The following is a 19,419-nucleotide window of genomic DNA, read 5'->3' as shown; positions in this document are numbered from 1 at the left end:
CCTCATGGGGTTGTTGAAATTCTCAATCCACACAATGGTAATATCTTTAAGGTTAATGGACAACGACTCAAACATTTTCTTGACCATTTTTCACCAGAGGATACCACCATCCATCTATTGGACCCTGATCCTCCAACTGAGCCTTAATGTTTGACTTGTTTGTCATCTTATTTCACTTCTTCCTTGCATTTTTCTGTTTTACTTTTTAGTTTATGCAGGTGTGTTTTTCTGTCTTCTATTTTTCGTTGTTCTCTTCTTGTCATATGTTTCTCTTCTAACCAGGTAACCCTTCATTCCCTTCACTATCACTTTGTTTTTCATTTGACATTGTTTTTATCATTGAGGACAATGCTCATTTTAAGTTGGGGGGTGGAGAATTTCATTTTTTTATTTCACATGCTAGGTGTCCCTTTTGTTGTGTGTCTCTCCTCTAGTTTGATAAAGTTCGATGTTCATTTTAATGAAACTTCTTGGCTAAATTTTAGAAATTACTGTTTTCAAACTTCTATGCTTGGGAAAGGAGTGTTAGAATTATGGGTTGCGGTAACCCCAAATGGTTCGGATTTTAGCTCAACATAGAAATTCATATTTCATATTCAATTACTTGAGAAATGGAGATGCATGAAGTAGCTGCTTGCTTTTTTTTTTTACTGTACACAAATCGAATACCTTGGTTGCCTTTCTATTTCAATAAGTCTAGCTTAAGATTCCAGCGACAAGAACTCTAATGAACCATTTCGGTTAAAAAAAAAAAAAACAAATACACATCCTTTAGGTAATCTAGTGGTAAGGGCCGACTTGTGAAAGTGTGGGTATGTGCACATTTATAGGTTTGATTCCCCCTAAAAAACCAAGAGGTGTGGCAACATAGTGGTAAGGGCTTATTTGTGAAAGTGTGGGTAGGCGCACATTTATAGATTTGACCCCCTAGGGAAACCGAAAGAAAAAAAAAAGAAAAAAAGAAGAAGAGAGATAGCAATGGTTTTGAATTAGAGTAAGATCACTTGTGATTCTTTATGACAAGCTGCTAATATTGGTGAAGATATATAACGAAATGTTAGTCAACCTTGATAATCTTGCCACACACTTGCTGCACTTAGTGAGCTGTAATTTTCTACACATTTTTCCTACTTGAGTGTTGAATATGCCATGAGTTTTTACAAAAACTTTAATCTGATCTGTCTTGGTTTCAATACCCATTTTGGCAATAATCTCTAGTCTATTGTATAGATTTTTCACTTCAATTATGTTGGATGAAAGTTAAGAGTTTTATTTTCTTTCACTCTTCTTGCTAGAGACTAGCAAAGAGCTAGTTGGGGGGTGTGATGAAGTGTTAGAAATGCATAATTAAGTTGTTTAAGTGGATAAATTGTGTAACTAAATAGTATTTAAGCACTTAATTATGCAGTTGATTAATTAATTTATAAATTTTGATAATTTGCACTTGAAAAGATGTATAATGCAGCGGTTAGGCCACATCAATATTAATATCTCAATTTTATCCCTCTCATTATGAACACTAAATTTGAATTGATGTAGGATAATTTTGGAAATGCAAAGGGACACGTATGGACTTGCTTCACGCTGGAGTGCTTTTTAGTTCTAGACCTAGGGACCATAGCAGATCACAAGCAGGACGTGCAGCAGGTCAGCAGAACAAAAGTGAGCAGCTGGCCCTCAACTCTGTACAGCAGTAGAACAATGCACTGGCACCAAAACCGACAAAAACATGGGACGCGATTTGAGGCTGGGTTGGGACGTGGGCTCCCACGTTCTCGTTCGGCTTTTACTTTTTAGTTTTTTTTTTTTTCCAGTTTTCTTCTTTCTTCAGACCCTTGGAGGCGGCTGGGCATTTGATTTTTATTTTACTTTTTTTGTTGTTTTGATAGTTTTTTTTTTTTTTCGTTTGAGGGAGAGACGGACGGGAACTCCGAATCTCTCTCGGTGGTTCTTAGTTTATTTACTGTTTTTTTCGTTTCATTTTTTCTGTTTCATTTTATTGCTTGTTCGTTCTTAGTGAGATTGACACTCACATACTACTGATTTTTCAGCATTTTATTTTATTTTTTTTGCAGTTTTATCTTCTGCGTTGGCTTGTTTTTTTTTTTTTTTCTTTTCGGCAGTTTAGTTTCCTTTTCATTTTGCTTCAGGCGGTAGCTGGTTTTTATTTTCCTTTGGAGGTTTCAGTTTTCATTTTAGGAGCTTGGTTCTTTTTCGTTTGCAGAGTAATTAGTTCTTAGTTTTTTTTTCTCTGTTTTCTTAGGAGACGAACGGAAGCTCTGGCTCTCTCTCTCTCGTTTTAGTTTATTTTCCTTTTTTTGTTTTCCCAACTTTATTTCTTAGTTGTTTCCAGATTAGCTTCATTCAGCTTGTTTTATTTATTCTTCTGTATTTATTTTCATACAGCAACTTAAAATGTTAGAGTTCATCATTTTTAAGCATTTTACTAATTTAGAGATGGTAGGCTAGATTTTTGAGCTTGAGATTCAATGAGTAACCTATGACTGTTTTGGAGTAGATTTTCTTCAATGTTATTTGATTTCAATGATTAACTTGTTGATGATATTTGAGTTTACATTTAGAAATGATTGAAGTTCTTTATTCTTGGTTTAGATTAGTTATAGACAAAAATGCACAATTGATACTTGAACAAGTAATAAGGCTTTGATGGCTTTCTTTCACTATTTTACAATTGTTATATAATCTGTCAAGTAGTTTTATTAGGTTAAGAATTGAGATTCATTGCTATATTATCTGATCATGACTTTTAGGAATGAGATCATGGTTGAGAGAATATGAAAAGAGAAGTAAATCCATCTCCAAATCAGTGGATGAAAATTGCATCCCAAGTGTTTGTTCTTTTGTTTCTTACAAGTTTAATTCATTTGCTATACACTTTCTCTAAGTCTCTTAGTTTTGGTAATTTTAGAATCATAAATTTATTTTTATTTTCAGTTTAATTCGAGCTTAAATTTCCAACACAGCCACTAATCATACTCTTAATTCAGTCCACACTTCCTTAGTAAATAATCCACATTTTAGTTCAAGATTTTCTTCTTTTCAAAATTTCTTATCACCATAAACGTCAATATTTCATCTTGTGATTATAAAAGGTTTGCTTAATTCCCATTGTCCCTGTGAATTCGATCTTGGGATTTACCCTTGTATTACTTTGACAGCTTCTATGCTTGGAAGACAAAATTATAAGTTGATCAATTTGAACCTTAGACCTAGGGGGAGCATATCCCCAAGCCCAAGGCCTTTACCACTTGAGCCAACCCCTAGGGCTTGAAGTAGATCAAATATATTGAACAATAATCAGATCAACAATCAAGGGGGAAGAGAGAATGTTATCAAGAAGTCATTTTAGATCTCATAGTTTCTACGCGTAATAAAATTAACAAATACACAACATGGAGAAAATATGATCAAACATCATTCTTTCTAAGAAGTAAATACATCAAGTTACACTGATTTGAGCCACTCATAGGCTGAATATTACCGCAAAATATGATGCTTTCAATTATAACTTTTTTTTATAGGTAAAAGTAGTTATTCACATTGCAATGAACATTCTCAATTGTAAAAGAACAACAAAATGCAACGTTTGACATTCAAGTCAACGTGAATAACTAAAAGCTAAAGGAAGAATGTCAAATGTTAACATTTGGCATTATGTCAACGTTGATAATAGGACCTCTAGCTATTGGAGTAAGGGTGGTTGAGGTTCTCTTTAGCTTGGGTTTATAATGCCAAGAGAGGCATTGTGTAATGACCCAAGAAGGCCCAATTCACATCTGCACACTTACTCCAAAAAGACTGATACAAGTGGAGCTCCTTGGAATCATTATATATGGCTTACACTCCACTCTCCCAAGCAATGTCAGATCTCATTAACCACCTTCCTATATACAATCACAGAATCTGGCATATTATACATTGGCCTAATTCCAAATCCTGTTGCTTTCCCTTTTGTGACCACCCCCAGGATTTATCCCGGTAGTTATCTAGTTTGTGCTTCGCAGAGATGAGCGAACTGTGTGCTTGGAAATTGAGCAGGCACTCAATGAACCCCCAATCACCTTATTAAAAAATCTTAATCACCTTGTTAATTTTGAAATGTTGCAATCTATGCCAAAACACAATGCTAATTGCAAACTATTTAATCCTCATCATATTTTTTTAATCAATAAACAGGAGTTTTATTAAGGATATAAAAAGGCATAGCCCAAGTACACATGACACATACAAGAGCGACATTCAAGCATGAGTGTCCAAAATACAAGAAAATCACGGCTATTTAAGCCATTGAAATCTATTACAATCGACCAATGAAGTAGTTAATGATTAAAACTCTCCCCACTCTTTTTGCACATGCAGCAGTACCAGTCCATTATATTTTCAAACATGCTTAAGCCCTTGTCACTTGCAAGTTAAAAGGAATCCTTAAAGTTGTGCCATTTCATGTAATTATATTATTTAAAGAGACAAAGTAACATGGATTTAATTGTGTAAAAAATGTTCATGAATAGTTGTGAAAACCTTTCGAAAGGAGATTTTAATAGAGTTTTATAAAAGTGGTTGGGCCCATTGAGAATATATTTGGATGTAAAAATTTTGCAGAGGGGTTTTTATGGAGGGTGCAATAAATAATTTAAAATTTGTTTTTTATCTGGCTAGCACGGCAGCCCAAGATTGAGTTGCCTAAAGCCTGCTTTTTTCCTTATTTTTTTCAAAAATATTGTTTGGGAGACGATTTTTTGTGTTTTTGGAATTTTTAAAAGCCTTTATAAGTTTTTACACTCTAGATGTTTTATGCTTAGGAACAAAAAACCTCTAGACTGTCAAAACTGCCTCTAAGGGGTTTGGGGACCCAAACATTCCCCAAGAAAAATTCTTGGAAACTTTTGAAAATCTTATGGCAATATACCAAAATGCACTTGGGAAAGGCATGTGAAACTAAAATTCAAAATGGTTAAGCATGCTTCTGACCTGAAAATCTTTATAAAATGTGGTTTCCTTTGTGATGAATAACATTTCATATAACTCTCCTTAGGAACTCCTACATTTCACATTTCTGCACCAAATATGTCACTACTACTACTGCTGCTGCTGCTTTTATTATTACTACTATTAGCCTTCAACATAGTACCTATGTTCAAAATCTTGATTGTATAGGTTAGGTAAGTTTTATTAATAATGAAATAGGCACTACTTATAAAAAAATATGAAAAAGGAATGACCCAAGTACACATGGAGTATACACCAGATACACCTAACTAGAGAGATTTTAAAAAAATAAGAAAATTTTGAAAGCTAAAGCTAGAGAAACATAAAAGGGCAGCCATCCACAAATAAAGTGTTCATAAGAAAAGAAAAAAAAAAAAAAGACTTTGAGATCCTCTGATGTCCTTGTGTTGTCTTCAAAGCTCCGATCATTTCTTTCTTGCCAAAGGAACCACTTTAGGCATATCAGAATCATTTCCCACAATAGCCTGCTACGATTACTCCCAAATCTACCTTTTCAGCTTGTTAATACATCTACTATTGTCTAGGCATAAACGAGGTCGCCAAAGAAGCCAAAAAATGCATGCCACAAAGTGCTAGCTACTTACAGTGAAGAGATGATCCACAATTTCCTTAGCCCTTAAGCACATGCAACAACATTCAATTACGATATATCTATGTAGTGATGCAAGCATCAAGTAATATGGCATACCGTTATTCATATATGCATGCATACAGATTGCAGTTTTACAACCAGCATACCTTTCCAAAGCCAACAAATTCCTCCTGAATGCAAACAACAACTGCCATTCATTTCAGGTGGGATGCAAAGTGATGTCGATGAACAATCTGAACAGCATTGCCACTTCCTCTGCAAGTCATAACACAGAATAAAAATGAAAAAAAAAATGCATAAGTAATTGCCATCAAGATGGGATGGATTTTTTTTTGTGGTCAGTAGGTACAATCAAAGTTGATGCAACCCATGACCAGATGATCTCTTTGGAAATTAATTGCTACGTTAATCTGTTTTACCCTTACTCTCATGTGATGGTTCCTTTTTCTTTCTTTCTTTCCTTTTTATTTTTTTTATTATTTTCGCTTATGTTCTTTCAAAATATAGATATCCTGCTAAAGTTTTTTAATGCGTTTATATTTTGCTTCAATATATTTTTTCCCTGAAAGACAATATGCTTTTATTTTGCATGGGGATCCAGATCCAACAATATGGTAAAAGTGTTTGATAAAAAAATAACGTTATTGAGGTGCATCATGTAAGTGATGATGTTATTACCGATAATGGGGAGATTGGAGATCTTTTTGTAAATTATTATGAGAAACTTTTTCGGGAAGAATATTCTTGGAGACCTAAGTTAGATGGGTTGTCTTTTGAGTCCATTGATCATCTTAGTGCAGATTGGTTGGAGAGGAATTTTTAGGAAGAGGAAGTTATTGATGTTGTTAGAGGTATGTCTATTTACTTGGGAGATTTGGTTTTGGAGAGAAATGGTGTTGGTGGAGAAATCATTGTATTTCAATGGCCAGATTTTCTTTATTGGTGAATGGCACTCCGGTGGGTTTTTTTACTAGCTCCCGTGGACTAAGGCAATGAGACCCTTTATCTCCTTATCTTTTTGTATTAGTTATGAATGCTTTGAGTCGTATGATTGAAGTAGTTGTGAAGAGGAATTTTTTATCGGGATTTATGGTGAGAGATGACTTACGGGGCAGCATTGCAATTTCACATTTACTTTTTGCAAACGATACTTTAATCCTTAGTGATTCAAGTCAAGATCATCTCCAAGCTTTGAGAGCCTTATTGCTTTGTTTTGAAGCTGTTTCAGGACTTACAATTAACTTATCTAAGTCTGAAATTGTTTCGGTGGGTACAGTTAGAAATATTTTTGATTTGGCTAATATCTTGGGATGTAAGGTTGCTTCTTTACCTTTGAAATATCTTGGATTACCTTTGGCTGTTTTCTATATTCGTTCAGCCCCCTCACATTTCAAGATATGATAGTTGGTTTCATGGTTGACTATAGACAGCCCTCTCCCTGCCTTTATCTCTAAAGGGACATCCACCCTATATTATAATTTATAGAACATGATAATCTCTTCAATTGCCTCTCCTTCTTAGCGACAGATCTAGCCAAAAAGGGTTGACCAGCCTCTATAGCTATTAAAAGTGCTCTTAAGTGTTCCTCAAAGCTGACACAAGAGATTCCCTCACATTCCTTAATTTCATCCACTTTCCTCAACACCCAATTAGATGAATTATTGGGCCAAACAATTTCAGGGTGGATAGAACTCAACGGATCAAGATCCAAATCATCATCAAACTTCCTCAACTCCCCTAACTCACTTGCCTCAGCTTCCTCCTCCCCACCAAGAACCATATGCATCTCAACATTAAACATTTAGGTACAAGGGACCCCAAAAGCATACTCCACAATAGTCCCAGAGACTACCACTCAGATCCACTTCTCCCATTACATCCTCCACTTCCACCCCCTCAGACACCTACTCAGAACCTCTAGAACACAACTCAATAGAACCCAAAAGATGCTGAGAAGAAAGTCTCCCATCGTCGAGAGGAGAAACTCCCCTCAAAACCTTAGGCTGAGATGAAATCGATAATCCCCCCTTCTCCCCTTCTCTGGAGTTAGACTCACCATCAAAGAACCCCCAGAAGAATCAACAACCACCATCAGCCCTTTCTGTGTTGAACTCACCCCCATCTCAGTCGTCAAGGGTTTGATCTCGCTTGTCGCCATCGACCCAATCTGTGACATCGAAGTACCAGACAGAGCCACCGAGCCCTTGGGCTGGGCCTCCTTGCCACACGGGCTGTTGAGCTTCCGTTTCTCTTGTAAAGGCTTTTCCCTTCATTGACCCTGTCTGATAACTAGGCCTTGATCCAGCCCATTAGCCTTCTTATCATTAGAACATTTAGGCCCACTCCATTGCTTCAGCTTCCCTTTCTCCTCGTCCTTATCCACAATATAAAGGGCCTTGATCCAGCCCATTAGCCTTCTTATCATTAGAACATTTAGGCCCACTCCATTGCTTCAACTTCCCTTTTCCCTCGTCCTTATCCACAACAGAAAGGCCCAATCCCATAAACAAACCCAACCCTTCATCTACCTTCTTCAACAATGACTCCATCCTCTCCTTCCAACCTATTAACTTTGCCCTTATGTGCCACAGATTCCCTTCAACTTCTCCAAATTTTGCAATGCCTCTGAAGACCAACCATTCTTTCTTCCATCAATCTGCGTCCACCACAAAGCTTCATTTCTATTGCTACCATCCAGCACCAACTCATCCTTCTTGATTGTGCCATTGCCAATCAACTGTTGAGGACCAAAAACCTCCTGCCTAGGATTCATTAAAGCCGACAGGTAAGAAGTATCACAATGATTATTAAAACCTTTAAAAGATGTATCCAAGATCACCTTCTTCCCTTTGATATCCCTCTCACCACCCCCATCCAAAGAAACAACTCTGTTATCTGGAGTTGGAACAGAGTTTCTATAATCTATCATCTCTCTCACTATCCTTACAAAACCTGCCCAACCACACCCTTTCCTCCCTTCTGGAATCACAATGATACCCTTCCCCATACCAGTACCAAACTCAATCAGCTTCACAAACCTCCCAAACTCATTTTGACATCTTTGGACGATAAAAACTCTATGACCCTCCCTTTTTGTCTGAAAAGATTCCTTTTTGCGCATAACCTCAGCCAATCCTCCACCACCTTTGCCATCCAAACAACCATACCTCCAATGAGAAGAAGGGGCTTAGACAACTTCTTGTTCCATCTTTCCTACTAATCACAAACCTCTTCGCTTCTATCCAAAAGCTACGCTCCATATTCAACTAACTATTAGTTAAATTAATGAAGAAAAAGGAAATAGAAACAAGAGAACAATAACATAAAGATTAAGGATCATCCCAGGTGAGAAGCACTAGGTGTGGTGCATCATCGACGTCTTTCCCATTCTTCAACACCCCTTCCAGACACTGATCTGTCATCTAATTTTAAGGTTCCTATGTCTCGACACTCCACCCAGGTTACACATCCACCGGTTTTCCTCATACCTCGCTTACTGCCACTCTCAACACTGTTTATGTTCCTCATTCTTATACCCAAGCAGTCACCCAAGCATGTTGGCAGCAGGCCATGCAAGAAGAAATCCAAGTTCTTCAAGACAATCACACTTGGGATATTGTGACTTGTCCCTCTGGTGTCAAACCTATTGGTTGTAAATGGATGTATTTAGTCAAATTTTGTTCGGATGGCTCACTAGACAAATATAAGGTCTGTCTCGTGGCTCTGGGGAACTGGCAGACGTATGGTATTGATTATGAAGAGACATTTGTACCTATTGCCAAAATGACTACTGTGAGAACTATTTTGGCACTTGCTGCATCGCAAGGGTGGTCTCTATGGTAGATGGATGTAAAGAATGCCTTTCTACATAGGAATCTGAAGGAAGAAATTTCTGTCTCCACCTCCCGGCATGTTTGCTACACCTTCCTCAAAGGTCTGTCGGCTACGCCAATCCTTGTATGGACTGAAACAGGCTCTGCGTGCATAGTTTGATAAATTTTGCTCTACCCTGCTTGCTTTTCATTTTACTCAGAGTCAGTTTGATTCCTTTCTTTTTCTTTGCAAGACTTCTACAGGAATTGTATTGCTTCTAGTATATGTTGATGACATTGTAATTACTAGCTCTGATACTGAATTAATTTAGCAATTACGACAGCATCTCAATGCCTCTTTTCACATGAAAGATCTTGGTCCCCTATAGTACTTTCTTGGCCTTACTCCAATTGGTACTTTGTTACACCAGCACAAATATACTCAGGAAGTGATTTCATTGGCTGGTCTCCAATTGGATAATTTTGTTCTTACTCCTTTGGAGGTAAATCTCAAGCTTCATAAGGAGGAAAACGAGCTTCTCTCAGATCCATCCTTGTATCGACAACTCGTTGGGAGTTTGAACTACTTGACGATTACTCATCCTGACATTTCTTTTGTTGTGCAATAGGTCAGTCCATTTATGCAGGCCCCTCGACAATCTTCATTAGCCACTGTCCGCTGAATTATCCGATATCTGAAAGGCATCTCTACACGCGGGTTGTTCTTTGCTAAGGAATCTTGCTTACGGTTGGTGGGGTATAGTGATGCTGATTGGGACGAATGTGTGGATATTCGTCGCTCTATTATTGGTTAGTGCATGTTTTTAGGCAATGCACTCATTTCTTGGAAAAGTAAGAAGCAAGACATAGTTTCTTGGAAGAGTAAGAAGCGAGACAGAGTTTCCAAGTCCTTCACTGAGTCTGAGTATCGTGCTATGTCTTCCGCCTACTCTGACATCACATGGCTTCGTGATTTATTGGGTGAAATTGGTTTTCCTCAGCTTCATTCCACTCCTCTTTATGATGATAATACAAGTGTCATTCAGATCGCAACTAATCCTATTTTCCATGAGCATACGAAACATATTGAAGTCGATTGTCATTCTATACACAAAGCCTTTGACAAACATGTGATTACTCTTCCTCACATTTCCATCGAACATCAAACTGTAGACATATTCACTAAAGCTCTTTCTCGGCACCGACATCATTTCTTGGTGACAAATTGATGCTTCTTGATCTACTAGCATCAATTTGAGGGGAGATGTTAACAGAGATACTTTAGGATACTTTGATATTTGATTAATACTATAATATTTGATTTGTAATATTTTAGGGATGTTTTCCTTTATATCTAGATTGTATATAGCAAATAATTAGGCTGTAAATATGTTGGAGATACTTACCTTGTATAGCATTTAGCCGCTGGAAATATGGCAACACTGATGTAAATCTCTTTTATATAATGAAAGGAAACCCTATGGAAAGGGTATTCAGACCAATTTGATAGTTAGAGGGGTGAATGGGGAGGGCTTGAGGAAGTCCATCTGGTTAGTATGGGGGGATTTTGTTAAAAACATAAATTTTAAAGTGCGGGAAAGGGCAAATATTTATTTTTGGCATGATACTTGGTGTGGGGATTCAGCTCTTAAGTTCATTTATCCTAATTTATTTAGGATTGCTAGAGATAAAGGGGCAGCAGTGGCCGAGTCATATAAGATTTCAAATAACATGCTTCAGTGGAATGTGGATTTCAACAGAGATATGCAAGACTAGGAAGTGGGTGAGGTATTTGATCTTTTGGGAAGATTATATGATATGAAAATTGATCAGAATATAGAGGACAGCCTGCTGTGGTTGCAAACAAATAACTCCAGATTTACTGTAAGATCTTTTTGTAAGGCATTAATTTGTCAGGGAGTTAAAGACTATCCCTGGAATGTATTTGGAGGGCAAAGGTGACTAGCAAGGTTGCTTTTTTCTGTTGATATATTAAAACCAAAAAACTGGATTAAACTGGACCGGAACCAATAAAACCGGAAGTACTAGTTTAGAAGGTTAATTGGTGTGTAATCAGTTTAAAAAAATACAAAATCAGTGTTACCGATTTGGTCCTAGATTTTGTTTAAAATGGAACCAAACACCATAGTCTTAATGTAGGAAGGGAGGCAATTGCATACTTTAGAAAGACTCTTAAAGGTAGAACCTTACTTTCTTTTTACCTATGAGAAAGAGCTATCGGCGTTAGTCATTGTAGTGTAGAAGTGGAGACCTTATTTGTTGGGACAGACGTTTTAAGATTAAAACTAACCAACAAGCCCTTAAATTCCTCTTAGAACGGAAGGTTGGGACTGAGGCTCAATAAAAATGGATCATAAAAACTTATATGGTATGCTTTTAGTATTGAGTATAAGAAGGAGAAGGAAAATAAGGTAGCAAATGCCTTTCAAGAAAATATGAGGAGGAAACTACCACCTTAGCCTTGATCTCCTTCCAGACCTGCTTGCGGATAAATGAATTAAAGCACGGTTACTCACTATCCCAAAATAATTCAAAGCATTTACTCGAGACTCCATAATGGTGAAGAAGCTAAATGACATTATTCACTACAACAAGGATTGCTGCTTAGAAAAGGTAAAATGGTGGTAGTTCCATCTTCCACTTTTAAAGATAAAACTATGCAACATATGCATCACAATCCCCAAGCTGGAAATGTGGGGTATCATAAGACATTACAAAGTGTCACGCTAGATTTTTATTGGGAAGGGATGCGTGGGGACATTAAGAAATTTGTTAAAGAGTGTGATGTATGTCAAATTACGAAGTATGAGACTCTACATCCTATAGGTTTGCTGCAACCACAACCAATTCTAGTCCAACGATGGACTAACATCTCAATGAACTTCATTAAAGGCTTGCCACTATCACATGGATGAACTGTCATTTTTTCTGTAATTGATCGACTCACCAAACATTATCACTTCTTCCAACCATCACACCCTTATACAATAGATAAAGTGGCTTAAGTTTTCTATTTTGGGGTGTTTAGACTTCATGGCATGCTTAAATATAATTTTAGATAGAGATTCTATCTTCACTAGTTCCTTTAGAAAGAACTTTTCAGTTTCAAGACACTACACTAGCCTTCAGTTTAGCCTATCATCCACAAACTGAAGGGCAAACCAAGGCTTTTAACAAATGCATTGAGGGTTATTTAATATGTTACATTGGTTCAAAGCCAAAGGATTGGAGTTTGTCACTTCCAATGGTTGAGTGGTGCTATAATACTATAGTCCACTGTTTTACTAGACTAACTCCATTTGAAGCATCGTATGGCTACCTTCCCCCAAAACTTCTTATGTTCAGATTACGACTGCCAATGCTGCTATTGATCAACAATTGAAAACAAGGGCGGAGCTCATGAGTATGCAATAAAGGATGAAATTCTTTGTTGGTCATAAAAGGACTAAACTAAGTTTGAGGTGGGTGATTGGGGTTTTTTTAGATTATATCCATATAGACAGAGGACAGTGACCTTGTGCCACAATTTGAAGCTAGCACCCTATTATGGTACCTTCTAGATCACAACTAGATTGGGAACTATAGCTTATCGATTCAATTTGCCAACTTCTTCCAAAATCCATCATGTATTTCATGTATCTTGTCTCATTAAGAAATTTGGGTAACAAATTACACCGCTGTCATCTTAACCTTGGGTGAATAAAGAAGGGAACATCCAACCAAAACCTATAGCTATACTGAATGGGTGCATGAGACAAGTAGGTGATCATGCGATTCATGCCATGACTGAGGTGTTGAATAAGTGGAATGACACTATTCTAGATGATAGTACTTGGGAGTCTCTTTGAAAGCTAGGGTTCGGCGGCACGGCCTTGCCACCAGTCTGTTTTTGCCCCACCCCCCGGTTTGCATGGTGAAGCTATGCGGGGGCGGGGCCTGGACTAGACCCCTGTCCACCCAGTCTAGCCCACTTTACATATATATAACAATTTTCTTAGATAAAATGATGGCATTTCTTATTAGGTTTGGTTTAAGAACTTAACCCCCCTCAATATATATATATATATATATATATATATCTCTCTCTCTCTCTCTCTCTCTCTATTTCCATCTAGCAGCTTCGCCCAAACCTTTGCCGTTGCTTTCTCTCTCTGAGAGTTTGGTTTTGGATGATTTTTTATTTTTATTTTTTGGTTAGTTTTGGGCTGTGGCTTGGGCAGGGGCAAATGGTCATGGGGGGCCAATCTATCCCCCGGCATATGGACAAAGGCACCTGTCGATTGGGGGTGGGAACAAAACTTGGCTAGTCCCCACCTAGCCAAGGTTTTGAAGCTACGTGATCTTTATCCCTACCTTGTGGCCAAGGTTTTAGAATAGGTAAAGCAGCAGAGGCGTTATGGAAGAAGAGTATTCTCGCAAAGGAAAAAAGTATAGAAGCTATGGGTGAAAACATTGCGTTAGGATTTAATGAAACAGTGAGTTTAAGCAATATGGATAGTTTACTATATCGATATCGAGTAGTCTTTTCTTGTGGTCAATTGGTTCAATAGCAAGAAGCAGCCCCCATGGATGTACTTTGAACTATGGAACATAGTATCCTTGGCCAAATCAATGTTTTTTGAGATTTCTCATTCCTATTGAGAAGGGAACAGCCTTGCTGATGGACTTGCCAATCTAGGTGCAATTGGATTTGAAGGCTCATTGGATCAATTTCTCATCATCCGAGTCACCTGGTCTTTATATTTTTTATAAGTCTAGTCTACCTTCCTTTAGGCAATAGTTTTCTTACGCTTACTATTGTAAATAGCTCCATAGTTCAGTAGTTTTGCAAAAGCTTTGGATTTTGGGGTTATTGTAACTCTCAAAGTTTTTTTATTTTCGTAAAAGGTTTTTCTCAGCCGAGAGTGAGGGTATATAAATAATTCAAGGAAATGCCCTCCTGGGAAAAAAATGTCAATGTTTGAAGAAATGTCCAAAATATAAGGAAAACTGCACTTACCAAGATATAAGATGGCAATTATGGGATAAATTTAATATGCATAGAAGGTGAGAAAGGGGAAGGAGGGATTTTTTTGCAATTTACCCTATTAATATCATCACCGATCACCATACGTCAATCAGTAAATACTTCATGCATGCTGGAAATAATTTTCTCCAGCTCCCTTGTATAAATAAGTGGAAGGCCTTTTGTTTGCCCAAAAACCTAATATAAGTGAAGAAAGCGTAAATATAAAGTTCACTCAATATCCCACTCTTAGAGCACGACGATCGTCGTGCTCTAAGAGTACGTGAGATGCTGCTAATTACATAATTTAAGGAAAAAAAACCACTCTCAATTGGCAAACCATCCGGCAATGATGTACGTGATCTTTACCTCGTTTCTAATTTAATAATATAATTTATATATATTATTGATAAAAAAAAGTAGCTCATCCAGTGGCAAACAATCAAAGGTATTTCACCAAAACAATGTCGACAAATGTAAAAGGCTACTGAGATGCTGCTAATCACAGAAAAAGTAGTCCCCCAAGAGAAGCGAGTCTGTAGAAGGTTATTAAATATATTGGAAATTGGGAGTATGTACATTGTACGATGAACTGGAACAAAAGTTAACAGACCCATTATCCTCATCAACAGATTCAACGCCACCACATAGCTAGCCATTTTAAATGGAAATTAACATGGTTAATTGAAAATGAGCCTTATGAATAAGCATCTTGAAAGATTACTCATCACCGCCCAATGTATGCACAAATGTATTATAAAAGCTAACACACACGACTTGTTTGCATAAAAGTTGAAAATAGAGGATGACAACATGCAATGGATGTAAACAGAATAATTATAAAAAAAAAAAACTTCCTGCTACTAAGACTTACCACCAAAGTGGCCGAAAGACCGCATGCACCATGTGGAACCAAAACTAGTCTTGCTAATATATCCCATGCCCAAAGCAAATTAACAAAAAATCCTGTTTTAATCTGAAAACTCAGAAAAGGTGCTAGCTACAACCACAATTTCACCAAGATTAGTAATTTAGAGCACAACAAAGTGATACTAAATTAGCCAAAACCAAGTGAACTACGAAAAAACAAAATAAAAGATACTATATTTAGAAAACCAAAAAACATGATCGGACTTACATAGGGACCACTTTTAAGGAATTGGAAACAACACCATATGAATGCGAACAATTACCAATCCATAATTCACACCATTTTTGCGTGAATGATCCGAAAACTACCTTTCCCTAAAGTACCCACTATTTCTCTAGAGGGATCCATGAGAAACAGAAACAGAAAATGAAAGAAGTACAGATATGAAAAACAAGCAACAACTAGGTCGATAAGAGGTAACAAAAAATGTTTTCGAGAAAAGTTTTCATACAAAGAAATCAAGCACTGCAGAAAAACATGCTCTTGGGTTCCCATTTTCTTGAAAATCTAGGGGAAACCAAAAAATAAAGTTTCATAAAGCGCACCAGTAAGTCTAGAAAGCATAGGAGTCTAGGACTTCACAGAGTAAGAAAGAAAGGAGAATTTCAGGATCATTGCACGCAAAAATGATGGGAATAAAGTGGGTTGGAAAGAAATTTCATGGACTATACCTCCCAGTGCTTTGGCCCGAAAAAGAAAAAAAATAAATGAAACAAGAGAACCAAGAGGAAAACAAAGAGAAAAGAGAGAGAAAACGGCCAGGTCAAGAAAGAAGAAATAACTACCTCGGACTGGGAGGGTACGTTGGACTTGGAAGTCTTCGTGAAAATGGCTAAGGTATTGTTTCGTTTCACAAATCTTTACAACTATTATATTATCTTATCTTATCTTATCTTATCTTAACATTTAAATATTATTTAAATATAAATATTTTTCTATTTTAAATTTTTAAAATTTTCATCTATAAATTACCTAATAATTACAACTTTCATAAACCTTTTTTTATAAATAATAAAAAACTATAAATTTTTTTTCCCCTAAACTTCCAAATAAGATAAAAAAATAATAATTCAATTTTTTTAAAATTTTAAAATAAAAATTATATTCAAACTCTCTTTCCTCAAAATCCATAAAAATCTTAATTCAAATTATTTCACTACTATTCACAAATTATTTTATTACTATTTATAAATTTTTCATCTTATCTTATCTCATCTAAAAGGTCATATCAAAAGACTCTATTTTGTTACCGTTGGACTATGGAGAGAGAGAGGGTGTGAGTTTTTGCTTAACTTCAACTGGGTTTGGTTTTCAGGGTTTTTACTTTTCACGGCTCCATTCAAATTGATCATATCTTTCTGCATTTTTTTTTTCTTAATCAAAATTTTCCCACTTTTTTATTAAAAAAAATCAAAGCATAGTTTGTAGTTTTATTCCAAAGAATCAATAAAATGTTAATTAAGAAATTTCTCACTCAACACTGAGCTACATATTTGACTAGGACATTCCTTAATCCATACTCTTTTTTTCCGACATTGTTACAGCTAATTTAGCAAGTTTATAAGCAACAAAGTTTGCCTCTCTGTATGTTAAGTTGAGCCTCCAACTTTTTCTTTCAATTAGCATCCTTCTTGCCTCATCTATCAGTACACCATAATCGTCTTCATAACTTGAAGCTCCTTTAAAAATAATCTGGGCATCTCCTTCTAGGATCATATGAGACAGCCCCAACTCAATGCATAGAGTTATAGCTCTTCTCAGGGCAAATGTTTCCGCTGTTGTTGGCCTCATGCATTGATTAATAGTTGAATATAAAGATGCCAAAATATTACCATCTAAATTTCTGATTATAACTCCTATTCCTACATTTTTTCCTTGCTATCTACAGTTACATCCTAATTGGCTTTTGTGTACCTGCCACTTCGTTTCTTCCATCTGACTTGTTGTCTCTCTATAACATTCTGTTGATGATCATCTTGCATTTGATACTGAGTCGAATTGAAGTCTAGTAAGCTTTGTTTTGCAAACTTATATAACTGTCCTGGGTTCTCAAATTTATTCTCATAAATCAGTGAGTTTCTCCTTAACCATATCTTCTTCACAACCTAGGCCATCAATTCTACTTCTTCTACTTTCAACTTCTCAATAAATTTCTTCCATAGATCCATAAAGTAGACCTATACACTTGACATCTTTTGAATTGGACTATTAGTTTCATTTCATATATACATTGTAGCAGGGCAGCTCCAAAGTGCATGGACTATAGTCTCTTCTTCTCTTTCACATATTGGGCATAAGTTTGTGTCAATAATCCTCTTCTTAAATAGGTTACATCTAGTTGGGAGAATATCATGAGCAGTCTTCCATATAAAATGTTTAACATAACCAAGCACCCTTAAATTCCATATAAATTGCCAATCTTATTGAGCTTGTAGCTTGAAGATTCCCCTTTCAACATTCTCACTCTATTTTGCTCAACATGATAAACATTTTTTATTGTGAAAATTCCTATAGTACTGGGTCCCATATTATTTTATCCTCAACACCAGTTATGCTCGTTCCTTTTGAATATTTCATTTACTACGCTATCCTTCCACTGTGATCCCTTTCTCAATCAATTCACATACTTTTGCTTCACTATTTAACACTTTAATGGGTGATTGGACTTTGCTGGAAGATTGTATTGGAACCCATTTATCATTTCATATCTTAATTTTGCTACCATTCCCTACTCTCCATACCAGTCTTGTCTTGATCAAATCAAGTGATGAAACATGTCTCTCCATATCAAGGATGGCCTAGACCCAACCTTAGCTTTTGTTAAATCCTCATTCTTGTAATACTTCTCCTTCATTATTATTGCAATTAGAGCTGAAGGATTTTGGATCATCCTCCAGCATTGTTTTGCTAGTAAAGCCTTGTTGAAACTTTCAAGATTTCTAAACCTTAACCATCCATTTTTCTTTGATTCTGCCATTTTATTCCAACTTCTCATACTTCCCAGGCCCAAATTACTTCTAGCTATCATGCCCATGTCTTCCTTGTTGGATAAGCTTGACTTATGTAGTGTATCTTCTTGGCTTTCAAAATCAATATCATAGTTTGAAACAACTATATCCTTGTTTTTCGCCAGAAACAACTCCTCATCAACCTTTTCCAAATCTATCATCTTCTCACCATATCTTGCTATGTCATAACAAACATTTGAAATTCTTACATCTTTCTAGCTGTTTACCGCCCTCCTGAGCTTTCCCCACTTTCTGAACCAAGTGCCATTACTGGAGCACAATTGTTACTTGGAGACCATTCCTTTTTCTATGACTTTTATTGGGACTCTCTATCATATTCTGCACTTTTTCCAAGCTATTCTCCTACCATTCTAACAATAGATTTTTTTCTCAGATTGGTATCTGCTCACAACCATGTTCCAAACTGAGTTTTTTCTTCCTAGCTTTGTAACAATACACTCATTCACTCTATGCACCAATTTAGCACTTGAAACACACTCAAGACAACTTCTCATATTGCAGAGGAACCCAACTTTTCTTTCCTCGCAGATTAACCATTATACCCCTCCGTGGCTCCAACCCTCCGACTCCAACAACTCCGATCAAAGTCACACTTTTGACTCCCATCGGAGTTCGAAATTACCTTGAACTCTAGTTGGAGCTGAAGATCGGAGGTGGGCTTTCCAACTTTGTCAAAGTCAAAGCCCACCCTTACCATGAACCCGTTGAGTTTAGGTAAGTTGCTCTCCCTCTCCCCCACCCACCCCCCCACCCCCGGTCTCTATATAATGCCTCGGCCCAATAATTCTAAAGTCGGAATATTGATAATTTTTATTGGGCATAAATTATATTTAATGGGCTATATTGGATAAGTCCATGAACGATAAATTATTGAAGTTGATTAGAAGTTTTAATTAGGTTCAATAACTAGGTTAGATATCATTTATTATTTATGGTGTATGGTATTTCATGATGATTGGTGGTACTCTTATGTTCTATAGTTGACATGATTTTGTCAC

At 36.6% G+C, this 19,419-nt stretch overlaps 1 protein-coding gene across 1 annotated transcript in view; it reads right to left on the bottom strand.

Moving 5' to 3' along the window:
• The window catches only part of LOC122299233 (probable manganese-transporting ATPase PDR2), a 33,656-nt gene extending 17,419 nt beyond the window's left edge, over positions 1 to 16,237 (bottom strand). Inside the window, exons 1-5 of the mRNA XM_043109331.1 lie at positions 16,178 to 16,237; positions 15,336 to 15,461; positions 11,908 to 11,934; positions 5,770 to 5,878; positions 5,616 to 5,646 (exon numbers count right to left, since the gene is read on the bottom strand). Coding sequence (XP_042965265.1) covers positions 5,616 to 5,646; positions 5,770 to 5,821 — 83 coding nt within the window. The 5' untranslated portion in view covers positions 5,822 to 5,878; positions 11,908 to 11,934; positions 15,336 to 15,461; positions 16,178 to 16,237. The remainder of the gene's footprint in view (positions 1 to 5,615; positions 5,647 to 5,769; positions 5,879 to 11,907; positions 11,935 to 15,335; positions 15,462 to 16,177) is intronic.
• Positions 16,238 to 19,419: the final 3,182 nt, after the last annotated feature.

This window comes from Carya illinoinensis, chromosome 16 (genome assembly GCF_018687715.1).
Source record: "Carya illinoinensis cultivar Pawnee chromosome 16, C.illinoinensisPawnee_v1, whole genome shotgun sequence".
NCBI lineage: Eukaryota > Viridiplantae > Streptophyta > Magnoliopsida > Fagales > Juglandaceae > Carya > Carya illinoinensis.
The sequence above is the reverse complement of the archived record's forward strand: the minus strand, read 5'-3'. Positions and strand labels throughout refer to the sequence as shown.